This window comes from Lipophrys pholis (genome assembly GCF_963383615.2).
Source record: "Lipophrys pholis genome assembly, chromosome: 21".
Classification (NCBI taxonomy): Eukaryota; Metazoa; Chordata; class Actinopteri; order Blenniiformes; family Blenniidae; genus Lipophrys; species Lipophrys pholis.
The window spans coordinates 13,469,030-13,485,833 of record NC_137649.1 but is presented as its reverse complement, the minus strand read 5'-3'; the positions used below and the strand labels follow the sequence as shown (position 1 = coordinate 13,485,833).

The window sequence follows — 16,804 nt, the reverse complement described above, 5'->3', positions numbered from 1 at the left end:
ACCTGTTGGGACTATTTTGACTTCTCCATGCCACTAATCTCTCCATATAATGACTAAGTACCTAATCTAAACAAACAGGAGGGACATTACACCTGTCACTTGACAACCTCTGTGATTGAACAACATCTACATTTATTTCAAGTATTTAAAAAGTGAGGTTTTTTTTCCAAAATGGAAGCATTTCCTAAATTGTCTCTGCCTCAACAAATCCCAAGAAGATTACAAATTAGAGTGGTTGGCTGAGTCAAATCCAATTTATAGGACTGGTGGGTCACACTCTTTCCCTTTGACAAAAAGGTTCCCTGTTTCTGTGTGAAGTTTGCATGTTCTCTCTTTGTGTGCGTGTGTGCGGGAGTGCGTGTGCGTGCGTGTGCATATTTGTGGTTGAGGTAATGTGGTTTTCTCTCATAGTCCAAATAACATGAATTTCAGGTAAACTGAATATGCCAAAAGTTCCCACAGGTGTGAATGTATATGTGACCATGGTGTAACCACGAGGTAACTTCAGACTGTGATCACCCCGTAGATGACCACTGGCCGAGTCTATGCCATCCAGAAGATTCATCAATCCATTGGACAGGTCTCACGTTCTTTTGGTCCACATCTGGATTTGCTTTCCATTTTAAAATCAATGGAGATCACCTATTCCTGCCCTTCTTGATACCTTTTCTCCTCTCCAATCGATGTTTGATCTTTCTTTTTGAACAATGTCAGAGAGAAATGCATGGCACATGTGCTGGCTTCATCCTTAAACAAGGGCCAGATTATTGACAGCTGTTATTTTTTCACAGAATAAATGAACTCACTAATTGCATGCTGCTACACTACTGAACATGCCACTTTCAACTATTCACTTACACAGACTGTGGGGCATGCATCGCATCTATGACTCCCCTGCAGTTGTGAAAAATATCTACATGTAGTAGTATGATTTCTACCAAAATTATTTTGTTAGTAATTATTATAGTAATTGCTATCATCCCCTGTTTAAATCTGTGCTGGGACTTATCTGTGAGGAGTTTGTATGTTTCCTTTACCATGACTTTTGTAAACAATAAATCCAGAGCCGTGTTAGTTGTTGTTGCTTTTTCATCAAAGCACTTAGTGAATTTATTTTTTTTAAAGATGCTATAGAAATAAAGACGTTATTACCTCTTACATGTCCCGGGGGTGCAATAAACTAAGGGGCTTAAGTCTCCATAATGCGATCTTGGATTTAACAGCCGAATGCTTTCACACCCTATGGAATACAGGCTTTTAGTTTGGGGATTTTTATTTTAAATAGGAAAGGTTAATTTTTATTTTTTTTAGAAAAACAACTTCATTTGCTTAAAAGGGGCTCCCGGTATGGTCGCTTTCCTAATCTAAATCAAAAGATAAATGCCTTAACCTGTTTCTCTACCATTTGTATAAAACGTAAACTAAACTTAATAAAAAAAATAAAAATAATAATAATAATCTTGGAGCATTTTTTATTTAGGGGATGTTTGATCAGATTGTTTGAGAAAACCGGAGTAAGAGGCCCTTCCATCTGTGGATCTTGTTTGGATGATTATAAACACATTTTCACCACGCAAATGTCGCTGCACTGCATTTTTTTCATTTGACGAAAACAAAGCTGCAGAGTTCTTCGCTACAATTTCTATGTCCGGAGGAGAGAAGGTAACGAGTCGATTTCTCCTTGTATTAATCCTGTGCATGAGTGATGACTCACACCTCGTACACCGTCTGTCTCCCTGCATCAGTTGCTCATGACATAAGAAATCAAGTATCACTACCCTTCAAAAACTGAATAGCTGGAGGGGAAAATGGGGTGAAGGACAAGAGCCTGAGGCGCCACAGGAAGAGTTCAGTGTGACTCTCTGGTCCAATTTAAGTGGCAAACTTTTAAACAACATTCCCAAGCATTTACAGATGATGGCAGTTAATTACACACATTAGCAGCATCTTGGTTGGGGGCCAAATTTCTACTCTGCTTGTCACACTCTTCCCGGAAATTAAAGCAGCGATATGTAAAATTCTGAAATTGACTGCAGTCATTAAATATTCACCAGCACACTGCACATTTGCACCAGCCAGAGAGAGACAGCACCACACAGCAAACTACTAGAATACTAAAACTCCTTTCGCCCCCTCAGTAATAGTTTTTGCCAACAAAAACAGAAAACAAAAGGGAAAGAAACTAAACAACAACAAAAAACACATTCAGCTCAGAATGTGAGCGAAAAGAAGGAAGTGCCACTTCTTATTCTACGTGCAGCAGAGATTGGACCCAGGTATCCTGCTCAGGCTGTGCTGGTCTGTCAATCAAACTAATCTACAACTCCACAGTGCACATCTCCTCTGTGACAATAACCACCAGGTTGATTAACCACAGAAAAACAGAGTAATTAAAGCCTAATAAGAAACACAAATCATGTTAGTATTTCCTCTCTTTTCCTCTCATGAACAAGCCAAAAAGGCAAATAAAGACATTGCTAAATAAAATGAATATGGATGAACTCAAAGGAAGCATAACAAATGCATGAGGACACAAATCCATACAGTTAAAAACACGCAAGTACATGTATTGGCGCAATGGAAGGTGGCATTCGCCGTAAAGACACATCACGAACGAGACACTCACCGTGTACCGTCAGCTTTCCAGCTGACTTTATATGGATTCTGTTCCAGGAAACGCAGGTTTTGTCTGTCCATGGACACAGGCTGAGCACCAGGAAACCCAGACCTGTGACAACAAAAGCATGTCTTACATTTGAGTTTAGCTATAGCTAAAGCTGGTTCCTTCCATCTGTAAAATGTACTGGCTATATGACGAAAGAGGAGTCCATTTTTATTAAATGTTTTGACTGATTTTCATAATTTTATTTTTGTAATTTTTCTACCGCAAGTAAAAAAGCAAGCCGTTCAGAAGCCGTCAATAAGCCCTGAAGCTCATCTGCAAAGCCAATTCAGAGCGTGCATCTGTCAACAGGAACTTAACAGCATTATGCAGTTATTATCCAGGATGTCCTTCAATAAACTATCACGTGAATCTTGTGAATAGTAAAAGAATAAAAGCCAAAAAGATAGCAATGTGCCAACACTCATTGAAATATGTAATATGTTGCTGTCTTACACCTGATATAAAAAGATGTCACTCATAGCGTTTGTAGACTATAGTATGAAGGACCTATGTGGTAACATGGTGTCATAGGTTGTACAAATAGATGCGGAACAGAGAAAAGAAAGTCACAGACACTTTGTTTAATTTGATGCCAACAACTACTTTCAGATCTCATTATACGAGCAGGTATGAGCACACAGCGGTGCAGCAAAGTCAACTATTAAAACAGCTGGAAGTGGTGGCATGGACTGTTCCTTCTGCTGTGACAAGACGCCGCAGTCGAGCTGACTTTGTGCACTTTCATTAAAAGAGCCGCAGCAGCATATTTCTCAAGAATAGCAAAATCTATTCCTGACTCTGCCGCCTGTCTCAAAGTGTAAAAAAGAAAGAAGGTGATTTAAGACAAATGAGTCACTCACAGCATAGCACAAGCACACCTACAGGCATGTCCACAGACACAGTTTCCCAGAGGGCCGTGAGGAGGTGAGGCAAAAGGAGGCTCTTACTTGTCCCACTCGGCCATCTCCTGACACATTCTTTGGATCTCGCCTAGCTTGGGTTGCTTGGTGACCTGTGTGACGCCTTTCACCGCGATGCCTTCGAGAAATATTGCATCCTGCGAGGAGAAACGAGAGGTTGAACTTGAATTGAATTTTAAGACAGAGTCATAGCCACCTACACACGGAAGAGAAAACATTTGTACTATCAGGCATATTTTTCCAAACAGCTGCTGCTTTGCTTTATGGATCTCTGAGGATTGTGCGAACGGCAGGTAGAACTATTAAAAAATGTGGACTTCCTCTGCACTGTTCCCCTTTTGAAAACATCCGCACCCTAATCATTATGACAACCTACATCATAAACCCAGCTCTTTTTGCATGAAGTCGTGGGAAACTTCCCTCTGCGTTTTCACCCCCAGTGCTTGCATTGATATCAGAAGCGACACGTTCTCATTAAACACATTTCCTAGTGTGATTTGCCTTTTGCGTTTGACATGACCTTTTTCAATTCTTTGCTGCACGGATGAGTCATGCTAATGAGCACGACATGATATTAAATCAGCACACAGATGTGGCATGATAATGTATGCCACCCCCAGAAAAACATTAGTGCATAGGTGCCGTTTTCAGACTGTAGAGTGGGCCAGGTGGGGGCGCCACATAGCAGGGAACGTGAGGCAAGGGCATGATTTTTTTTTTTTTTTAATAAAAAGGAAAAGGGTGAAATTTGATTAAGTTCCCATTTACATGGCAAAGTTTTCAAGTGAAAATAGAAAACCGTTATAGTGTTTTGGGTGTCCATTTGCAATGGTGCTCGGAGCCCCTGCAAATGGGACTTTTTGAAAATGGCACCCAAGGTGGGACTTTTTTCGCAAACGTTCCAATGTCGTCTCGGCGTAAATAGGGGAAAGCGGAACTTTTTTGAAATGCTGCTACTGCGTACGTGCACCGCGGCCTGAGCAAATCGTACTTCTTCACATTAGCAAATTGATGGAGTATAATAACAGTGGCGGCCTCCAGAGTGACAGGATTCCTCAGGGAGGCCTGAATTTCACTGCAGGGTTGTGGAGATTACCCACATTTCTATCAATTCCTGCACATCTGTCTTTCGTGGTGCGGGAAATTCCCGCACACAGGGCTGTCTGCGTCTGCTGCAGACAAGCCCTCCCCGAGTTCACTCTGTCAGCACTCTATAAAACCGTCTGTAACTCCACATTGAGGATCTGACGCCGATGGGTGTGGTTACATTTTCTTCTTTTTTTTGAGAAAAAAAACTAGTTTTAAGCACATCCTCAGTGGTGTGGTAGCAGACGGGTGAGAGATTGAAGATAAAACACTGAGGGGTAGAATCTGATGCTCGTTTCAGAGCTAGTACTTTATAATGCAGGGGCGCCAAGTCTCACATCAGAAACTAAATACGCACGTCACACCATAGTTTACAATAAAAGGCAATCTTCTGACTGCTATCAGAAAGGCTGACAACATGTGCCAGTTAATCCATCTTCATCAAATGTATTATATTAGCAACTTCTACTTCAAACATGTCGTTTAAACGTAGGAGGTTTCACATGTAGAAATAATATGTATGTAGACACATGTTAATGAAGTGGAGGTTTACTTACGAAGGGAAATGCTACAGTTGACCAAACCATTTTCTAACAGATCTTTGGGGAGCGGTGTTCGTGTTTTGAGGTTCAAAAGAAAGACTGATAAACAAACCAATGCGCGCCTTTCAATCTGGAGGTTGCTCTGCGGATTAAGTGGAGCTAGCAACTACTTCAACTTTAAAGCACCTCTGCAATATTTTCAGAACCTTATTAGCATTTGAGATACTGCAGCAACCTTATTATATATGGATAAGAAGGAAAAAGGTTTGAGGGAAAACGGATCAATTGTAGGTTGAGAACAACTTTGCTTCCTCGCTCAGAAGTACCAAAGAACAAGGTTGAACTAGTACACAATGTAAATTACTGGTATACTTAATTTTGGTTTTGCATGGGGAAAGGAGAAAAACTTTTTTTTTTTTTTTCAAAGTCTTTAAATCATGTCCATAATCTGTCGATTATGAAGTGATCAGAGTGCAGGCTTCAGAAAAAAAAAGACCTGAGAAAGGATGGCCGTACTAAAGGAGGTAAATGTCAACGGATGCCCCACCTTTATAACTTGTGTCTGAGTAATAGGCAAGTCCTTGTGATGTTATATTGTGATACTAATCAAAAAACTGCATTCATCCGACAGTATTAAAGTGTTTTAAAAGATGATTTATTGTTCCGGTGATTTCAGACGGTGGGACAATCCCCCATAGAGCCACTGCAGAGACAGAAGCACAACTAGGAAGCCGAAACATGAATCCTTAGTTTTATTATTGTTGTTGGAAAAACAAGAGTCTGCTGATGCAACCGAGAAATGAGAAATCTCTTTAAAACATACTTTACTTCTGTATGTCTGGTACAGCTAACATAATTAAGGGATTAGTTTTTCACCGGGACATTAATGAGCACCAAGAGACAGCGTGATTGATGATTAAATGTTGAACCTTTAAGATAAATGGGTGAAATTTCAGTTTAAATATTTATGGGCTCTTTTTAGCTTTTTAGGTCATTTCCTGTTGGACATCTACCAAGATGGGCCAACCGGGCCGATACACCTGGGCTCGCCTGCTGAAACACAGGCCAACTCTCAGCTGGCCTGCGTTTTGATAGTCTGAAGGAATTTCATGTAATATTTAAATTTGACTTCCACCTGGCTTTCAGAGTTGTGATTTTTGATTTTACAGTTACAGATAGAAGGGAGGGTGTGTGATGCCGTAGGGGCTGTACTGATGCTTTAGCACTAGTTTGGTCATCGAGAAAAAGAGTGCCTTGTTAAAAACATGTCTCAGTGCTAATGTTTTGTTGTTTGAGCAGCATCATTGGGTATTTTTGATTAAAAGAATTTTATATCAGAAAATCCCCTTTCTGGTCAGAACTTATATTACTCAATAATTTCAGATGAGACAAAACAAGGAAATAATAGTGACTTTTTTTCCCACTTACACATCCCGGAACATGTGCATTTTTAATTTTTTTCTTTTCTTTTTTTCTTTTTACAAAGGGCGACCTGACAGAAAATGTTGGAGGATTAATCTACGTTCTCTCAGGGATCAAAAGGAAGCGTCTCAACTTTCCACATCCAACCCCGAAAGCATCACTCGAGCAAATAACCGCTGTCTGGCCGCCGACCAGTCTGAGTGAGAGGCAGGCCACTCAACCAAGAGACAGCATTCCTTAATGATAGTCAAGTGATGCAGTCTGCAGGAGCTGCTGCTGCTCTCTCCTCCGGACCATCCCTCCAGATCTGTCTGCTGTATCATGTTCTCCGCTATTAGATTTGCCTTGATTTAGGTTTTCAGTAAGCTCTCAGTGCAATTACGGTCATAAACAAGTGTTCTGCTTTTGTAATTTGGAGAAACGCTTCACGCCGATAAATCGAAGTTTTCATTTATGTCCTGCAAATCAAACAGAAGTCGTGGCTCCTCGCTGCATCCACACCGACTGCTTAATATGTTGTTGATAACTTTTGAATTTAGACCCCTTGTAACGGCTCAAGGTATCAGTTCAGAGGAATAAGAAGCAACCAAAGATGACACTTCAATTTTACCAAACTGCACTGATGAAAGCTTTAATGAAGACAAAAGCCACCGTTATCACATACGTGCGAGCAGATGAGGAGCTATGATGTTTAATTTTCTCTAAATGTGAGCTCCAGATTTATTGGCTCATTATTATCTTATATATAGCTGGATGCGTGTGTCACGACATAGAGCGGATGGCCCCCTGGAGACCCTACATCCCCGTGCATGAGACTGGAGTCGTGCGGAGCAGGATGGAGGGATGGAGGCTTTTCTTCCACTTAACAGTCCATTTCTCCCGGAGCTCCCCGGAAAGTCTTACCCGCTTGAATTTCTCCTTCTTTCGTTTGCCAGGCGCTGACCCAGAGGAGCTGGGGCCGGAGTCCTGGCCGACCGCATTCCCGTCGTCATCCACCTCCCCGTCGGCATCGCCGTCGTCGTCGTCAAAGCACCACTCGGGCAGTGCAGGGGCCGCGGGGGCATCCTCCTCATCACCATAGCGACGGAAAAGCTCTTTGAGGTAGTCTCCCTTATAGATCCCTGGGGCACGGGCCTGGGAAAAAGCTGCCACAGCTGCTTCCACGCTGATAATAAAAAAAGAGAAGGGGGTTACTAAGTTATTATTACATCGCATTCCAATAGTAACAATAGTTTTTCAATTTATTCAACTATTGGCCATAATAAATCACAAATCACAATAACAAATCATTGGCCATTTTTCTGTTTCAGTTTATAAAGTAGAACAAACCAACAAAAAACTTTAGCAATATTAAGTTGTTGGTTTTTGGTTGTTTTTTTTAAGGCAAATGCGATCAGCAATCAGTCAACCAGTTGAGATGAAATATTCTGAAGATTAAATACAAGCTTCAAATATTTTGAGAACAGAAAACCCAAACACTTTACGGCTTTATGAAGTTTGTGTTTTTAAATGAGTGGCTTCTGCTTCTTAGTATTCAGGTTTTGAGTCAAGTTCGCTCTACATATAACACAGTAAATATTACAACAACCAAAGCTATTACGAAGTTTCCATCTTATCGAGCTGCAAAAACGACTTGGTTAGATACAATATGCCAAATAATCCACTGCAGAGAGAGAGGATTGTGCACAGGCTTCGAAACAGGTCAGAAATAAAGTGGCCTGTCTCGGCCGAAAATGTGCATTTACATGGGCGGCTCAGGGGCGCATGGCAACTGTCTTGATGGAAAGAGGCTTTTAACCTTTTTTGGGCGAGCACTAAAAACAAATGGTCCTTTTACAAAGGCAGGGGCACTTTAGCCAAAATAAACAACAGGTTAAAACTACTTATATATATATATATATATATATATATATAAAACTTCAGAGTGACACTTAAAAAAAGAGTCACTATGTAGACTGTAAGCCATGACACACTGTTAGACATCAGGTAATGATGATTAGTCTCCTAAACAGTTCATCAGCTTTTCATTTTCGTAGTAGCATCGTACAGATCATGACAAAGTTTTGGGGACATCTGGACTCAAGTCTGCATGTCGACACCAGTTCTTGAACATGACATTAATCAAACAGCTTTCTTAAAGCTGGGAGCTCCTGCGTGAATTTTCTGTGCTTAAACACCTTTCATTGACAATTGTTGGGTTGTAAATAGTGCGAGATTGCTCATGTTCATAACCCATAATGTTTTTGTTTAAAAGCTCAATACACCAAATTGTGGTGGAGACTTGAATTGCTTAGCAAATTAGAAAATTCTGTACATCATTATGGCCTAATATGTCGCTCACCATTTTGTTTCCCGACGCACAACAAACTGATGTAGAGGATATTCGGACTCTTTGATTAAAACTGGAGGCAGTTTGACAGCACCAACTTGTCTGTGGGATCGGACCAAATAGATCAAAATTCAGTCGCCAATCGCATCAATAAACCTTGAATGCCAATGTCGTCGTCACTGAATCACCTCTTTTTCTTCTTTTAAAAAGCTTTTGAGAGATAATGACCACTGCAGACTGACAACTACACGAAAATGTTGCAGTTTTACAAACACAGGTACATCTCAAAAATGTGAATATCATGAAAGAAATCTGTTGTCACTCATTTCAGAAAGTGAAACCCAAATATTATATAGATTCATTACACATTGATTTAATATTTTAAGCCTTTATTTCTTGAACTTCGGATGATTGTGGCTCACAGATAAGGAAAACCCAAAATTCGCCGTTTCCAAAATTTGAGATATTAGATAAGACTTAAATAATAACTCACCCTTACAATGGGATCCGTATTAAACTCTAATCCTTATGGAACTTTCTGCTTCTACCGTACCAAGTTTGGGAGTAAAATGTAAACCGCAATGATGAGGGACTAATTCATGTTGTTCTGGTCAGTAGTCATAATGTTATGGCTGGTGGTGGATGCCTATTTACAGTAAATAAGTATGTGATTTAGTCAATATTTCCTTCACAATGCCAGTCGGTTGTGTTGAAAGTGATTTAAAACATGCAATTAGAAGTAGTAGCTGCAGCTCTAATCGTGACTCACTCCATAAAGATTGGATTCTGGCAGCAGGAATAGAAAAAGGGACTGCGTTGGTAATTTTATAGTTAAATTATTTTTGCAACACATGAGACACTGGAAGACAGCTGTGAACGCTGTCAGAATACTTAATTGACAGGAAGTGGTGGGCGGTGGGAGGGTTTTATCCAGCCTCCATGTCTGCAGCTTCCAGGGATTCTGCTCCCACAGACTGCTGCTTCACCTCCGACTGCGCATACATCCACCCCTCCTGCTCAGCTGCTGTAAATTATTCATCTGTGTCGTGGGGTGATGAGCTCAGTCGCCAGTAACCAGCGAGCTTCTCTGTGGAGCTTCTTGTGCTCTCACTATTCTCAACTAAGGAAGAATAAAGATTGGCGCGGCTGAGGCATGGTGGTGGTGGGGGGGGGGGGGGGGGGGGGGGGGGGGAGCGCACACTATGTTGCGAGGTTTGTGTACGCGAGTGAGGCGAGTGTGAAAATGTCCAGTGAACCAAGCATGTCAGCCCTTACCTCCAGTCCATCTTCTCCACCAGGTATGCACAGATCAAAAAACCTGTCCGATTGAAGCCATGCGTACAGTGAACACCTTCAAAAGAAATGGGGGGAAAAGAAATCGTTTGTCTACAGAGGAGTAGTAGATGCAGAATGTCAGTACACTTGGTTATATTCTCCCCGCTCTACGATCCAGGCTCAAAACCTCAAATCAATGAATTTAAAGTAGCAAAATCTGAGCAGGTCATCATTATTTCAGCAACCATGTGGGTTTTGATTCATTTATCTGAAGACGTCTCTTCCCGCATCAATAACATCTCCTTTCTTTCAGATGCACAGATGCCGAGTGGTTTGAGGCAGGGCATCAAGTCATTCTCTCAAAGGACAAACAGGACATCTCTCCACATTCATACCTCACATTTTGCACATGAAAAAAGCTTCAAAGACTGATTAGGAGAGGTAAAAAAAAAGAAAAAGGGGGGCACAGGAGAAGTAAAACACCAAAGAGAAACCCTTAATCCTTAACTTGATGTGGAATGCACTTATGTGTGAAACTGAAATCTACATGTAGAAAGCAGACATACCTGTGGGAGAACAAGCCCTTGAACACATTTGTCATAATAGTATGTGGCAAGAAATATTTAATTTTGTTACAAACCGATATCTTCACAAAGATACGACCTCCTGCGGGTGCGCTGCCGGGTTCAAGTACACTGAATCAAAGAGCATTTGGTTCTCATGTCTCCCCAGATCGGGAGGTTTTGCCTGGCAACGCTAACAAAGATGAACTGAACCAACGTCAGAGGACAGGGATCACGTTTACTGGCCCGACAGCCTAATTTGGACATGTGTACCGCGTAGACAACAAAGCCTAATCACCAGCTGGCTCAGGACAGGACGTCGCTGAGATGACATTCACACATTCTGCTCTGACGGTCGAGCGACTGAACCCACGAGCCAGGCAGTAGTTAGCCGTGAGGAGCGGCTCTCGACAGGTGGCGGTATAAGAGAGCACCCTGCTGCCAGTCCGGAGATAGTGCAAGGCCAAGAACTGTGTCACTTGAACAGAATCCACTGGGCTGCCTTTAAGATCTCACTACTTATAACAACACAAGGAGGGGGAAATGGTCATGAAGCTGCTTAAGACATGATTAAACGTTGATCAAGATGTTTTTATAACTGAGTTCTACATCAACAACGATCACTCAAAGATGTATAGAATATCAAAACAAAATATAGGAAGAATAAACAGCTGAATTATTTAAGGACAAACAATATTGGAATTTTGCAGATTACCAGCAACAATAAAAAACATACATAATTTCTGCCTCATTACTTCTGCTCTTCCTACTAATTAATAATAATAATTATTCTTAATTACCCATTTATAATTAGGCTTTATTCTGTATCTAACTCCATAGCACTGTTGCTATGTATATATTGGCCCAGTATTCAACCATTAATGAGTCCTCTAAATGATTCTGAAGGGCAGGCCAACTCAGTGATAAAGCAAAAAAGAAACACTATACATATCTGTCGTGTGTGATGTTGTTATTGGACAAAAATATGATTGAATTGAGTTCTGTATAAACTACAAAATAATAATTACATTTGTACAATAACCTATTGGTACGTTACATGCGCCAGGCTAATAGACTTACTGGGCACACACTCCTGTTCAAATGTACAATAACATGAATAATTGATCACCCGATCACAAAATACAGGAAACGGCTGTATCAAAGACAAGCTGCTCTTCAAATGGAGTGTTGGACGGCAACGTAGGATGGTTAAAGTGACTTTGAACGGGACAAGATTTTAAGAGCAGGCTGGTCAGAAAACACACCTTCAAGGTTTTTCCACAACCAACCATATGCTCAGACTTTTTTTAAAGGAGACATATCATGCTTTTAAATCCTTCCTTTTTACATATAAATCATACAGTTGTGGTCTATACAACGCGAAACTGCAATGCTTGGGTCTGAATTCCTCATTATTAGAGCTCCACAGGCCCCTTTTCAACCCCTTTTCTGATGCGCTTCTGAGAGCAACTCGTTTTGGGGCGGTCTCTTCAAATGCAAATGAGACACTTCATACCCCTCCTCCTCTCCAGGTTGCAGAGGTCACACTCGGTTCAACGTCACCCTGTTCGGCCATCTTTGTAGTTTGATAGAACAGATACAATTATCTAGCGGCGCAGAAACTTTATATTCACACATTATTTACAAAATGTCAACAACGGAAGATTTGTCCATCCAGCCATACATGTTGGAGCCAGAGTCGGACCCGGCGGAGCGAGATGAAAATGACGATGATGCACCTTCAGAACAACGTCTTCATATGGATGTAACGCAATGGTGTGTTACTATATTTACACTAACTTCTCCATCCATGCCCACTACTACAATACTGCCTGTATTACAACGACTATTTAACACAGAAGTTACATTATAATCTAAAACGAGCACACAGCGCTAACATATGAAGACGGTGCAACTGCTAATGCTAACAAAACAATGACAGGGACGTCTTATCATCACACTTTTTAGCGTTATATACAGCTTACCGAAGTGCTCTGTTCGTCGTCTCCATAGATAGAAGGAACTGACCGCTCAATCAGACCAAGTCTTTCGGCAAATCCTTCTTTATACTGGCGGAGGTTGCTGAAGCAGTCGTCCTTAAAGTGCTTCGCGCACACAAAAATGACCTTACCCACAGATGTGGGTACATTTCTGTGAAAAATAAAACTCAACCAGGCACTTGGAAAAGGTTCTGATGCTGGGAGACGGTGTAACGAAGCTTGTGGGTTACTACATCCAACAACCGAACATTTCGACTTATCCTCTCGTAACTTCGGTTGGACTACAAAATCGCAGCGAGAAACAAAAATGGCGGATTGCTCGAAACGTCGATGTCCTAATTTGGCAGTTCCGCTGAGAATACTGTGACGTCATTGTTCAAAAAACGTAATAGAGAATAGAAAAATCGAAACCGATCGCAAAATATGACCAAAACAGAATATAAAGATATCAACGGAGCACCTGAAGAGACTACTTTGAACTTTTCTGTACTTCTAAACACTCTAAATATACACCAAAATGCATTTAAGGGCTAAAAAAGTGGATTTAGCATGATATGTCCCCTTTAAATGACAGAAAAGCAACTAAAATAACCGCTTGTTAGAGCCACTTATTACAACATTGGTGAAATGCAAATGAGGCACCAACGCAAACCTGGAAGCATGTTACAAGTCATGCTCCAGCAGCGGTAGATCACATCAGGTCACTTTTGGGGTTTTTTTCTCATGCAAGAAAATGGAAACTGAACCACAATCCATGCAGAACCAAACAAACCCTTCGGAAAAACAAAACAAGAGATGACGAGCCGGAACAACGATGCCCAGTCTGTTGTTCTGTAACGCCGCAATCGGATGGTAATGTCAGAATTTGGTGTAAACAACATGACCACATGGCTCAAGGGCGCTGGTGGTGAGGACGATACTTTCCTGCACACTCAGTATCATTTACATGCTACAGAAGCGGATGGTTGGCGACCACGTCCGTCCCTTCGTATACACAGTATAAAGTCATCTCATGCAAACTTACTCATGTAACTCTGTGATGTTATCCTGTCAATAGGTTGCAAAAGCCCAGAAAAGTTGCCAACACTAACACTCCGACACCAATGCTTCGAAGGAGATAAGCACTTCTGAAAGAAAAGTGGATTCAATCCCTGACTATCAAAGCATACATAATGAGAGCTTACATTTGACTATAGATAGGCTCAATACATAAAGCTTAAACGACTGATCCATTAAGCTTTTTAAGACGGAACAATCACGTTTTTATAGCTTGGAATCTGACTGAAATTAACTTCACTTGATTTCGGAAAAGCCATGTTGTAAACACCGACAATTACCGACAAGCAAGCGAGGAAATGAACCGCCTCATAAAAACAGTGAAAAGACTCTGCTGCCCACATTCAGTCATCCACTTTTTCTCTCCTTAAGATCAAGTTTATTTATTCCCAGAGACTTTTGATGTACCTTCACCTATAAATCACCTACACAGCGCTCGCTGGGAGACGAGAGCCGCTTCTGATGTCAAACTCCTACACTTCAAAAAGCAAGTTTAGATGTGCAAATTCATTCCTTATCTCCTACTGCACCTTCAATTCAAGCCTTAGGGTGGCTGTTTAAACTCCAGCTGCTGACATGCAGCTAATGTGTGAGCTTAAGGAGGATGGATTGTAGTGAGAAAGTACCTTGGAACTTCACTTAATTTACCCCTGAAATTTTAAATGTATATTAGTCTTAAACTAAACTAGGCAGATTTGATTATTTTTGTACTTGCTCAAATCTGGTGTAAGCATGCCCTCTGCTGGACAAGTCAAGTAAAACAACTTATAAATGATTGTGACGCATACATGTATTCATTTACAAGCCTTTTCTGCAGCCCCCCCAAACAAATACATTTAGTGTGAGGGCAACAACTACTATTTTTGCAAACGTTATGCACAAACAGTATTATAGTATGGATATTTATACTGCATCTAATTTGTATTTACTATATACTGAATACATTGTTGTTGGTTTATTTTGTAGTTTTTTTTACATGTTGGAAATATAAACTTCGAATCAAATCAAATATAGAAATATGCCGCCATCTGCTGGACAAGTCAAGTAACACAACTGATCGACCTTATATCAAAAATGTCATCTCAATGTATCAAAACAACATTTCTAAAGCCCAACTAATTTTCATTTTCAGTGTGAACATTATTAAAGCATACTCATGCAAGCTATATCTAAATATCATCTTACTGTCTTGTGTTTTTACTGCATCCATATTGCTCAGTTTTCTTGTATGAGGACAACGAGCTTTGTTAAGCCAATACATGCAAATACAAGAGATCCAGGTGATGGTACGGTACATGTACACATTGCTGAAAACAGTGAGAGTGAGCAGCACAAACAGCAACCTGGACTCAATGATTCTTTTATCCACTACAACTATAGTCTGGAAGCCATTTTCATGGATTTAAGCACAACTATTGTGTAAATCAACAGCCAAAACACAAGAGGTTCACTAACAAACACTGTTGGATCAACAGTTCCTTGGAGGCGACCTGGGGGAGACTCCAGGGAAAAACATTGGGAATGACACACCAGTGACAAAATGCTACAATCACCTTAGAGAAAGAGCACCAGTGCAAAGGTTTTATAAAACAAATCATAGGCTCACCAGGTGCTTCTACTTGGGCTTTTTTTGTTTTTCAGTGACGTTCACAGTGATTAAGATTCCCACTGAGCGTGATAAATGAAAGGCTGAATGTGGAGTGGAAACAGTGTGGGGGGGGGGTTAAAAAAAAAAAAAGAACACACAAACAGGCAAAGCTGTTGGAAACAGTGAGAGTGGATTATACACAACTCATTTCTACCAACAAAGTCTACTTTTATCAACTTGAAGAGACAGATTTCAGGACGTTCCCCTTTGTTCAAAGACAAAAAGTGATCGGCTCCGGCAAACAGCAACCCTGATTTGTACAAAGTGATAAAGCGGATAAATGGATGTATGTCTTCTAATACCAACCCTGGTATAGATTTACACTGAAAAGGCTCCGAAACGTTTCAAGAAAATCCCAGATGTCCTGAAACTTATGTTGACTTCATCATGGAAATAGAAAATGAGCATGAATCTGGGAATTACATTCAATCCAAGGTTGATGCATGATCACGACTTTGCAATGACGAGGACATTTTAGTGTTACTTTTGTGTAACACGAGACCTGGCTCCTCGGGGTTGGGTTAACCGTTATCACATTGCCAGTGACAGTTGGGATTTCGCCACACAAAGAACCACAAACCAGAAACACGGTCCCAGCATGCGCAGCGAAAAGGGATCAAACTCAAAACAAAGCCCTGAACCAAATGAATGAAGATTTACCTATCAATTCAGTGGGGTTCTTCTCCATGAAATGTTCACAGAGCCTGATGAACATGGTGGTCGTTTCTTTCGACGGGCATTCGCCGTGTCTGAAACGAGCACAGTCACAAAACACGTCATCTCCCGAAGACCTGCAGCAAAGGAGCGACTGCGTTCAGGCGGATTCACACATACCCTTTGCACTGAAGCTTCACGTATTTGATCCCTTCTTTTTCAATGTCGTTGCGGTCATAGAAGCGAGTAGTGTTGGTCAAGTCAACGAGCAAGCCCATTTTCACCTTTGGAAAAGACGAGACGACGCAGTGAGACATCGATTCACGCGCGCCGGTTCGTCGGCCTCCGGAGGGTTTCTTACCTTGAGACTTTTTAAATAGTTGGACAGCATACTTGGGTGAAATCTGTTTTCCTCTGCAACTTGGTCGTCATATCGTGAGCCCAACATTGTTTTCATGGGCAGGAATTTACCTGAAACGGCAACAAATAAAAAGAAAAAAACAGATTTCTTTTGTAATAAAACTATAAGAACTGAAGGCATCACAGGCATCATGTTGGCTAATTTTGTATCATAAATAAAACTACACATGATTACATTAATTTAATCCAGAAAATCTTTTCAGAAATGTCGATCTGAGTGGTCA

The 16,804-nt window shown here is 40.9% G+C and overlaps 1 protein-coding gene across 1 annotated transcript in view; it reads right to left on the bottom strand.

The window, feature by feature from the left end:
- rngtt (RNA guanylyltransferase and 5'-phosphatase) overlaps window positions 1-16,804 on the bottom strand; it is a 108,478-nt gene that overhangs the window by 88,343 nt on the left and 3,331 nt on the right. Inside the window, exons 2-8 of the mRNA XM_080490264.1 lie at window positions 16,522-16,631; window positions 16,341-16,444; window positions 16,167-16,255; window positions 10,240-10,315; window positions 7,539-7,800; window positions 3,613-3,722; window positions 2,627-2,728 (exon numbers count right to left, since the gene is read on the bottom strand). Of these exons, the coding sequence (XP_080346390.1) occupies window positions 2,627-2,728; window positions 3,613-3,722; window positions 7,539-7,800; window positions 10,240-10,315; window positions 16,167-16,255; window positions 16,341-16,444; window positions 16,522-16,631 (853 nt within the window). The remainder of the gene's footprint in view (window positions 1-2,626; window positions 2,729-3,612; window positions 3,723-7,538; window positions 7,801-10,239; window positions 10,316-16,166; window positions 16,256-16,340; window positions 16,445-16,521; window positions 16,632-16,804) is intronic.